The sequence below is a fragment of the Mirounga leonina genome, unplaced genomic scaffold (genome assembly GCF_011800145.1).
Source record: "Mirounga leonina isolate KUSES-001 unplaced genomic scaffold, KU_Mleo_1.0 Mir_166, whole genome shotgun sequence".
NCBI lineage: Eukaryota > Metazoa > Chordata > Mammalia > Carnivora > Phocidae > Mirounga > Mirounga leonina.
The window spans coordinates 36,746,725-36,757,341 of NW_023270418.1; the positions used below are offsets into that span (position 1 = coordinate 36,746,725).

Genomic DNA, 10,617 nt, shown 5'->3' on the forward strand with positions numbered 1-10,617 from the left:
GCTATGCCTCCCCCATCCATCTAGGGTTTCTTTCGAGCTGGGCTATGTCTCCCCCATCAGTCCAGGTTTCCCTGAGACCTGGGCTATGCTTCCCCATCTGTTCAGGGCTCCCCAAGAGCTGGGCTGTCCTCCCCCATTAGTCTAGGGCCTTCTGAGAACCGGGCTATACCTCCTCCATCAGTCTAGGGTCTCTTGAGAGCTAGGCTGTGCCTCCTCCATCAGTCTAGGGCCTCCTGAGAGCTGGACGATGTCTCCCCCTTCAGTCTAGGGCCTCTGAAGAGCTGAGCTATGCCTCCCTCATCAGTCTAAGGCTCCACAAGAGCTGGGCTGTGCCCCCCTCCATCAGTCTAGGGTCCCTGAGAGTGGGGCTGTACTCCCCCCTCAGTCTAGGGCCCCCTGATTGCTGGGCCGTGCCTCCTCTGTCACCTGGGGTCCCCGTCTGTGGGGTTATGCCCCTCTCTGCCCCCTCAGCTGAGCCCCCAGGGCTCTGGTGACATGCTCCTTCCCCAGAAAGCCCCTGTACCCTGTCCCCCCACGGCAGGCCTGGGATCTGGTGCCGGTGGGCTCCTCCTCTGCCCCCAGCCCCTGCAATCTAGACCGAGGACCCGGCCTGAGGGGCCGTGACCGCTGCGGCGCCCCACCCCGCCCGGAGCTGCTGACTCGGAGAAAATGGAACAAAACAGCAGCAGGAGGAAGGGGGGCATTATTGTAAAAACAGCCCAGCCCGGCCGCGGAGGCCTCCTGGGCCCAGGGAGGAAACGAGCCGGCCTGCGGCCCGCCAAGTTGGACGTGGCCTCCATGAGTCACCGGCAGCGGGGAGCTTGGGCGGGGGGCTCCGGGGCCAGGGCCACGCAGCTGGGGTCAGTGTCGGTCCAAGCAGGGGCCAGGACTGTGCAGGGCGGCCAGAGCCTGAGTCAGCGCTCTGGGAGGCTGGCTGGGAGGGGTGGCCGCACGGGAGTCCATCCGGCCAGCCGGCCAGTAAGCTCCGTTGGCATCGGGGGCTTCGGGGACCCTCACCCTGAGAACTCTCCCCACTCCTGCTCTTGGGCTGAGCTCCTCCGTGGTCTCAGCTGCTCTGGGACCTCTAGCCCAGGGCCCGACCACCAGCACCCCCCTCTCTGCCCAGGGGTGACGGGGCTGGGCAAGCTGGTGGGAGGGGGCAGCTTACAGGGTCTCCTGCTCGGGCAGCTCGGGAGACTGGCTGCCTCCATCCTCGTCCTGGGCCCGCAGCTGCCGGTCCCTCTCCCGGCGGCGCCGCTCCCGGGCTGCCTCCTCCTCATCTTCCACGCTCCACTGAGTGGTGAGCCTGGGGGACACCGAGAGACGGTCACACCACAGCCCACGCCGGGCCACTCCGGTCCGAGCAGGCCTCCTGTTCAGGCCTCAGTTCCCTCGTCTATAGAGCAGAGGTCGTGGGAGCCGGTCACAGAGGTGCCCTCGGGGCCTGGGGGGGAGCTCCCAGGGCTCTGTAGGCCTGGGGATGGAGGGTCTCCGGTGATAGGCAGGCTGGAGCAACCCCAGTACTGAGTAAGACCCCTGTGTCCCCTCCACCAGCCAGGTTCCCTTGGCCTAAGCAGAGCTGGGCCGCAGAGGGCGTGGGAAGAGGCTGCTGGAGGTGCCACGCGTCCTACCTGCATCAGGTGGATCAGCCTCAGCCAATCAGGCACTGCCGGGCTGGGCTGGGGTCCCGCCAGGGGCAGACCTGGCTAGGCAGCCACCTTCTTAGCCGACGGGCCCAGCTGGGGTGCTCCCTCCTGCTCCCCAAGGGTCTGGCATGTTGAAAGGAGGTGGCCCCCGGAAGGGCCCAAGGTCCACAGAAGAGGCTGTGTCCAGCCGGAACCTGACCCCTCTCTGGGCTGTTTCACAGATGAGGAAACTGAGGCCCACTGCAGAGCCAGCATCGGAGAGCTTCCTCTGTCAGTGCATGCTGACCCCACAGCTTCTCGGGGTCCCTCAGTCGGGGCTATGCAAGGTGGGCCTGGAACCAGGGGTCCACAGCCTGGTCCCCCTGGCCCTGGCCCAGCAGATCTCAGACTATTGGTGTCCGGGGGGCCCCCAGGCCTTGGTCACTGACATGGCCCTGCCTCCCCCAGCTCCCCTGGACCCCGGGAGGGGAGCCCTGGTCTCTGCTTCTGCAGGGGTTCCCACTGCCCCAAGCTGGGGTCTCAGTCCCTTCCTGCTGGTGTCCGCTGCCTGACCCCACAGCCCGCTCCTTCTGGGCCTCCATCCCTTGGCCAGGATGGCCGGCTCCATGGTCTCAGCAGCCCTGCCAGCCATGATCTAATCTCTCCTCAGTCCTCCCAGAGCCTCCCAGACAAAAGCCAGGCCCCTCCGCAGCCCCCGCTCGGGGCCCCCTCCCTGCCGCTGTGGCCCCCTGGGACCTCAGCTGTGCTCAGACCTCAGCACCCCCAGTCCGCCCACCCTCACTCCTCAGCAGGGCCTTTGGCTCCCACCCCCAGGGCCCCAGGGAGCCCCTCCTGCCCCACACCCGGCTCCCATCCTGCCCCAGGCCCTCGGCTCGGAAGCTGCAGGGCTGTGTTTTCTGGGGAGGTAGAGCCTAGGGTGCTCTCGGGCTGTGGGGACCTGGGGTCTGAGGTCCTTTCCCGCCATTCACCCCTGCAGACCCTCTTAATGGAGGGTGGGAGCAGGTGGGTGCAGTGGGAGCTCGATGCTGTGTCCCTGGCTGTGGGGTGGAGTGTGGACCCACCAGCCTTCTTGTGGGGCGGCCCCTGGGGGCACCCCAGGAGGGATTCCTGGCCATTCCTGACGGGACTGGCCACCTTGTTCCACTTGCTCCCATGTCCCAGCTGCACATGCCTATCGGCGAGTTTGCGTTGGCAGTGTTTTGGCCAATGGGTGGTGCGTGGGTGTGAGTGCGTAGGCCCAGGAGGGGTGTGGGTGGCCAGGGAAGGTGTGCTTGCGTCCGAGGCCTGAGCTGAGCCTCAGGTCCCCCTCGGGCCTGCTCTTGGGAACCCCCGTGGGGGCCTCTCTCCAACATTGCTCCTGCTTCCCAGGCCCTTCTGCCGAGGTCTGAGCGCAGAACCCACCGTGTGTCTGGTAACCCCAGACACAGACTTGGGCTAAGCCTCTGGGGTCTGCCCGTACAGCGATAGGTCCGGGCCACAAGAGCCCCGTGCGGGCCCACACTCGGCAGGGCCCCACACACGGACACACAATGCGTGGCCGGACCTCTCTTGCACACCCACGCACTTCCTCCATGGGCTCTATCCACCGTCCCAAACGCCCCCCGGCATGCACACACGTGCCCACACGCGGGTGTCCATCTATACACGCAGACTCAGAAGTGGGAACAAGGGGAGGGGCGAAGTGGCAGGCCCAGTGCCCCCACCCCGGCACCCTCCCCATGGCCTCGACAGTGGCCCAGGAGGGAGACCGAGGCATGTTTTCTGAGAGCAGCATCCCCGAGGAGCCGACCCCTCCGAGGGTCACCCTTCATGACCTGCCATCTGCATGTGGCCCCGAGGCCCCACCGGCAGGAGCTTGCAGGGAGCAGAGCAGGGCTGCAGGGTAGGGGTCTCCTGCTGTCCCCCAAACCCCATGCTGGGAGACCCAGCGGCCTAAGGACAAGGAGCCCTCCCCCCCTCGCCTCCTCCCTCCCGCTAGCCCCAGGATGTGAGTAATGCAGCCCCTCTTGGCCCCTCCCGTGACCTCACCCCTCACTGTTCCACAGCTGGGCTCCGTTCTGGGAACTGAGAGGGGGCGGCTCTCCTGGGGTGGGGTGGGGGCCTCTGGCCTGGGAAAGGCGCCCCCCTTCCCCGGCCAGCAGCCCAGACCCCTTGGCAGGCTCCATGGAACTGTCAGGACACGGGCGATGGCCGCCCCCCACCCTCCCACCCCCCCCTCCCCCCCACCCCCGCCCCGTGGCCCCTGGCTCAGCCCTAGTGCAGCTGTAAGGGATTTGGTGTTCCTTAGCAAATGCAATTAGGCTGTTTCCTGTGTCTGTTCTCGCTCTGCGCAGCCAAGGGTTCAGCCCCAGGGGCCGCGGAGTGGGGCTCTGCACCCCAGCATCAGGCTCTGCCGTGGGGCCTCGCTCCAGCCGGGTGCACAGTGTGGGCAGACCCCAGCAGGCCCCAGGAAGGATCACAGCTCCCCATTCTGGGTGGGGGTCCCCCAGTCCAGGGACTGCCCTTGCTGGTCATGTCCACTGCTTACCGGCCCTGACTCGAGGCACCAGCCCCCCTCTCTCCTCCCTCTGCAGCACCCCCCTTGTGGCCCCCCCAACCACTAGGGTCCGAGGATAGAGGATTAGAGGATAGGGTCCTGAGCCGGCTGGCCCCTCCAGCTGCCCCCCGCCCCCCGCCCCAGCCTGCGTGGGTTGGTCCCAGCTTGACTCTGCCCCCTGCAGGCGGCTTGTGGGCCACCCCACCTGTCTCTTGTGCCCAAAGGTCAGCTCAGAGTCATGGGGAGAGCTTGGGGGCTGGGCTTGGGGCCCAGGTAGGGCCAGGCCTGCCAGAGGAGAATTCTTCCTTTAGGCTTGCAGGGGATGCTCTTGGCTACAGGGGTCCCGGACACAGCGCGTGGGAGCTGCCCGAGAGGCTGGGGAGTGGGACTGGCCTCCCTGCCGGGAGCAGAGAGCACAGGTCTCCCTGAGGACCAGCACGGTCTCCGTCCCCTCCATGCCCTGCCTCCCCAGGGTCTCCAACACTGTCCACCAGTGGGCACTTGCTGAGCGACTGGTCCCTCAAGTGACCATAGAGCTCACGAGTGAAGGCACGGGGTGGGGGGGATGAGCCCACGGAGAGGCCTTCTTAGCGTTGGCTTCTGGGGGTCCCCAACTACCAGAGAGCAAGCCCCCGAGGGCAGAGGTCAGCGGCCCTGGCAGGGAGTTCAGGGGAGAGCGGCAGTGTCTGGGCAACTCGGAGGGTGCCCCCCGCTGTTTATGCAAGGCAGGGTCCCGCCCCAGGCCGTGTGGGGAGGGTTCCGCGGGTGTGGCACGGCCAGGGTGCTGTCGCCCATCCTTGCCGAGAGGCAGCTGGGGGGAGCCCAGAGCGCGAAGGCAGCCCCAGAGCAGCAGGCGGGGGGTGGGTGGGGCGGCGGGAGGCGCACACTGCTGCCCCAGGCCAGGGGTGTGGGCAGGGAGCTGCAGCTGCCGGGAACCTGGCTCCCCCACGCCCCGGCCGCCTGCCCTCCCGGCCGCCCCTCCTCCAGCAGCACCTTTCTGGCTGTGCCTGGGCCCTGGAGCGCATGGGGAGAGACGACCCCTTTCCTCGAAGGCCCAGCCAGTCAGTGGGCCAGGTAGACAGCCCCCTGGGCAAGCCCAACCCTACTGGCCCGGGGAGCCCAGGGCTCCAGCGACCTTGAACTTGGGTCTGAAAGATGAGCCAGGGTTCCTGGGCCAGAGAGAGGGTACAGCAAGAAGACAGCCAAGAAGGCCAGTGGCCAGAGGCTCAGTGCGGCCGTGGCCAGGGAGGGGCAGCTGTGGGGAGATGGACAGGAGGGTCTACGAGCCCCCCATGGGGCACAAGAGGACCGGGAAGGGGGCTACCAGCCAGGAAGGTGGTGTGGGCCAAGGGACAGCAACCTCCAGAACTCCCTGCATCCCAGGAGGGAAGGGGGGCGGGTTGGGGGGAGACCACAAGGTGAGCTTGGGTGAGCAGAGCGTGGGGTGCATGGGGACTCCCGGAGACGTGGTCAGGAGGGACCCAGGCCAACCCGGGGAGAGCCCTGGGGATGAGTCACCCCTGAGGGAGCTGAGGGGCAGCGGGGGAGCACCAGGGTTCTGGGGTTACCAGGGAGCAGAGAGTGGCGGGGGGCGCAGGGAAACGCCTGGAGCGCCAAGCCCCTAGGCCCCCTTCCTGTCTCCCTCCCTCCTCCTCCATGCTGGGCGCCTCATAGGGGTTAGAGCTGCAGGGTCGGGGACAGCTGGGCCTTCACCCCAGCCCCGGGGCCTAAGTGTCCCCGCTGAGTGCTCAGCTCCGCCCCTGCTATGCAGGAGTGCAGCCCTTCCTAACCCTCCCCTTTGTGGTCACTCCCAGAAGGGGCAGGACCCGGCGGCCTGGGGGTGGTGTTAGGTCTCTGGAAGACCCAGGGCAGAGCAGCTGGGGACCCTGGGGGCTCTGGAAAGTTCTGAGCAGGGAGAAGCTCAATGGAAGGCAGTTGGAGGGGACACGAGGCGGGGGGACATGTTGCCCTCCCTGGGGTGAGGAGGATGGGGGGCTGAATGGAGGGAACCACAGGAGGTCACCCCAGGAGGAGGCGCTGGGGCCAGGGCAGGGCTGTGGCTTTGGTCTCTCTGATCCCCTTCCCAGGGTGAGACCCCGGGCCCGGCCTCAGCTCCCCAGCTGTAAAAAGGGGCGCAGAGCTTGCTCAGCAGGGTGCAAACCAAGACCTCTCCCCAGGCCACCCTAGGTCCTGCTTCCTCTTGGCTGGTGCTATTGGCAGACCTGGGCCCCCAAAAGGAAGCTGAAGCACCACGGGGCAGGTCTGGCCCACACCCCACACCACAGCCCTCCTGGCCCTGCTGGGCAGGTCTCATCTGAGAAGCCTCCCCGGAGGAGGGGACATCTGCCTGCCGAGCTGGCTTCCCCAATACCACGGAAAGGCTGGCTCCCCGAAAGGCACAGGCTGGGGGCACAAGCTGGCCCTGAGGTGTGGGGAGGGAGCGAGGCCCCGAGGGGCCAGCACTGCTGGGCTGGTGCTGGGGGAGATGGGGCACAGTCGCAGCCTCCGGGAGCCCCACGGCTGGCTGGACCGTGCGCCCTGTGAGCCGCGTGCCCCAGGCCAGGCCATCCAAAGGTGGCCCCACGCACGACTCCAGATCCGCTCAGCCCCTGGCAGGGGAACAGGGCCATGTGGCCTGGGCAGGGGCTCTGGGCTCTCTGAGCCCGGCCTCGGTGGGAAAGGCCAAGCGGCCTGCCTATTGGCATCTTTCCACCCACGTGAGCCCCGAGCCCCCAGCCAGGACTACCTTCTGCCGGGGCAGCCCCTCTCACGGCCGAGGCCGGCGCCTCCTTAATCACAGTGTCATCTCCGTAGGGCCCTCGCCGGCCTCTTTGTTCAGCACCCCCTCGTCCTCCCACAGTGGGGCAGCCCTTTGGGGCCTCTTGCTGGGGAAGCCCCCTAGCTGCCCCACACAGCCCCCAAAGCCAAGGAATCCCCCTTCTGCCCTTCTTTCCTGGCTGGCCCCAGAGCCAGACTGGGAAGGGTGGCCCCTGCCTCAGGCCTCAGGCCACAGGGACGCCTCCGGGGCACAGACGCCAGGCCCTGCTCAGCCGGAGATGGCCCCACCACTGGCTCGAAATGCCACCTCGTTCTCACCCCATTCAAGGGGGACTGTCACCCCAGTGCGCTGCTGAAGAGTAGGGTTGGGAGGTCTCCCCCTGGGAAGGGGAGGCAGGAGACCACAGTGTGCCACCGTCCCAGGCTCCCGCGCTGGGCTGGGCTCCCACCCACCCCGCTGACACCCCCATATCTGCTGCCTGCTCCATGACCTCCCAGGCAGCCAGGCTTGTGGTCCAGCCCTCTTCTTGCGGGCCTGGGCTGGCCTGTCTGCCTCAGCCTCAGGCTCCTCCCCCTCCCTGAGCCGGCTCTCTATCCAGCCGGGTGCTAGGGGCCCACAGTGAGGTCCCTGCCCCTAGGGACCTTAGGGGCTGCCCGGAAAGCCAGGGCTGACCTCGAGGCGAGGCTCAGGGACCCCGGAAGAGGGCCCCTATTTGGATCCGGGGGCGGGGGGGAGCCCGCAGGAAGTCCCCTCAGGGGAGGGGCGTTTGTGCCTGTGCCCAGCCTGGAAGGACAGCGAAAGGGGACGTGGTGGGCGGACGCCCGTCAGAGAAGATGGGGCAGCTAATCAGCCTGCAGGTGTCCCCACCCCTCCTCTCTGCCCCATCATCCCTTCAGGGGGACCCACGGTCCCAGCACCTCCCACACAGGCGCCCCTCGGGGACAGAGTTATGTGGGGGGCATCTGTGCCCATGGGCTCCCTTCCCCCCCATCCTGCCCCACGCCCCACGCTGAGCTGCTCTGCTGGTGGCTGGCTCGGCCCGCCCGCCGTCCACGTGGGCCAGATGGGTCCCTCCCTTGATAGCCCCCGTGCAGCCCCTGGCCCCCAGTTTCCTGCCACTACTGTCCCCCCAGGCCTGCAGCGTCCTGGCTTCCCAGACCCATGAAGGCTCTGGGGGGACCAGCCTCCAAACGCCGGTCAGGGCAACCCCAGCCGAGGCTGGCCCATCATGCCGCCGACCCCTCGGGGCCTCGCTCCCTCCCCACACCTCAGGGCCAGCTTGTGCCCCCAGCCTGTGCCTTTCGGGGAGCCAGCCTTTCCGTGGTATTGGGGAAGCCAGCTCGGCAGGCAGATGTCCCCTCCTCCGGGGAGGCTTCTCAGATGAGACCTGCCCAGCAGGGCCAGGAGGGCTGTGGTGTGGGGTGTGGGCCAGGCCTGCCCCGTGGTGCTTCAGCATCCTTTTGGGGGCCCAGGTCTGCCAATAGCACCAGCCAAGAGGAAGCAGGACTTCCCCCCACCTCATGTCCCCTCCAACTGCCTTCCACTTCCCCGGGCAGGCGGGACCCTCCTCGTCTGCTCAAACGGCCCAATGGGAAGGGTGCTGTGCGGGGAGTCCCTGCTGCCTGGGTGCCCACTCGCCGGCAGGGCCTGAGGGAGAGGGAGTCTCTGCCCCCAAAACCCTCCTAGTGGGGCCTTGCCCGTTCAGGGGTCCCCTCTACAGCCTGGCTCCACAGAGCCCCAACCCGTGGGCCCATGAAGAGCTTTGGGCCACCCAAGCCCCTCTTTCCCAGGCTTCCCCCTGGTGCACACAGGCTGGGTCGGGGACCGTCCACTTCTGCCCCAGAGTGGGGTCCAGAGCAAAGCCCGACGTCCTGCTGGCTGGCCCATCACCTCCCTGTTGCCGGGGGGTCCTACCTCCTGTGATGTGCTCCCAGGTCAGCCTCCTTGCCCTCGCCCCTCTGGGCCTGGGGTCAGAGGTCAAGGCCCGCCCTCTCCAGGTTCGGCCTGCCTGTGGGGCGCTGCTGGTGTGGCTGTGACCGGCCCCGGCCCTGCACTTGCCGTTCCCGCCTCTGCCCTGCACACCGTGCTCGATGCGCAATCCCTTCTCTGAGTCCCTGACCACAGCGCCGCAGGGGTCTGGGCCAAGTGTCGCGGCCGCCCAGGAGACTGCCCGGGCACCCCGCCCCCCGCCACGCCTGCGCAGCCCTCGGGCCCACCTCCGGGACCGCACGAGGGGCTGACCATGGGGCCTCACCTCCAGGCCCGGCCCAGGCTCCTCTTGGCGCTGGGCGGCCCTCCAGGGGAGCCCGTCCCTCCCGAGACGGGCTGGGGCTGCCTGGCACGGCTCTCGACGCGCTCACGAGGCCAGGCTTTGGCACATCCCGTGACACGCGACGGGTGGCTGCCACTGGCCGCAGCCTCTGCCGTGGCTCTCCCCTTTCGTCCTGCCCCGGTGGAGGGGGGCGCGGGTTTTCCTGACAGCCCAGGGTCCCGCACACGGCTCTCCTCCTCGGGCCGATCATGGGGTCTCCAAACCTGGCCCCAGGTGCACGGAGCAGCCTGACCCTCTGCCTGACACCCGCCACACTGTTTCTGCCGCCGGAGCCCTGGGTACCCTGCCTACCCCCGGCCCGGCCCGGCCCCTCCTCTGAGCTGCTCCTTGATCCCCGGCCCCTCTGTGCGGAGCATCCGGGGGCACAGGGGCTTGGCAGGATAGAAGGAGTCAGGGCCGGGCCACCCCCTGGCCGTGCGTCCTCTAATTCTGCAGACCCCCGCTGCCTGCCCGCCGGGCCTCGAACCTCCCCGAGCCTCAGCTTCCTTATGCACACAAATGGGTACGCGGGGCCAGCCTTGGGATGGTCTGCCGGCTGAGGTCAGGAGGGACCCGCCCCGGTCTCTGTCCCTGAGGACCCTGCCAGGAGCTGGGAGCTAAGTGACCCCTCCCGGCCAGCATGCGGCTCGTCACCACCTTACAGGAGAGGAAGCTGAACTTAGCAGTGAGGGTTCTGACCTGGGGCTCCCCCCGCCCCCAAGGAAGGCATGCTGGCGTTCCCGCCCCACAGCTCCCACAGGCTGGTGCATGACAGCAGGGGGGTCAGGGGCGGGACAGCCTGGGCCCCCGCTCGGGGGCCCCGGTCCAGATGCACACATCCCACCCTCAGTCCCCTTTCCTGTCCTTCCTCCCTATGGGGGTTTTCGCTCCTCCTCTCCACCTTCTCTTGGCCTCACTGGCTTCCCTCCCTCCTTTCTTGCGGCTCCTCTGCATTCCCCCTCCCATCTCCCTGGTGGGCCAGGAGTGGGCAGTAGACGGGGCCGCCGCACCTCCGGCTCTCAGCACCCGCACCACCTGGCCCTCGGGGCCTCCTTCCCTGCGCTGCTGGGGACAGCGCGGGCCCGATGGTGTGGAGCCAACGGCATGGGAGGAGCAGGGTGGGAGGGGACAGCATGGGAGGGGACAGCGTGGACAGTGTGGGGCGGACAGCGTGGGAGGGGATAATGTGGGAGGGCAGAGCATAGGATGGAAGGTGTGAGAAGGGACAGCATGGGATGGACCGCGTGGGAGGGACAGTGTGGGAGGGGACAGCATGGGAGGGGACAGCACAGGAGGGAGAGAGTGGGAGGGGACATATGGGAGGGACAGCAAGGGAGGCACAGTG

The 10,617-nt window shown here is 67.9% G+C and overlaps 1 protein-coding gene across 6 annotated transcripts in view; it reads right to left on the reverse strand.

The window, feature by feature from the left end:
* LSP1 (lymphocyte specific protein 1) overlaps window positions 1-10,617 on the reverse strand; it is a 39,277-nt gene that overhangs the window by 10,467 nt on the left and 18,193 nt on the right. For all 6 annotated transcript variants that reach the window (XM_035013582.1, XM_035013579.1, XM_035013578.1 and 3 more), the window contains one exon: window positions 1,169-1,306. In XM_035013582.1, the coding sequence (XP_034869473.1) occupies window positions 1,169-1,306 (138 nt within the window). The remainder of the gene's footprint in view (window positions 1-1,168; window positions 1,307-10,617) is intronic.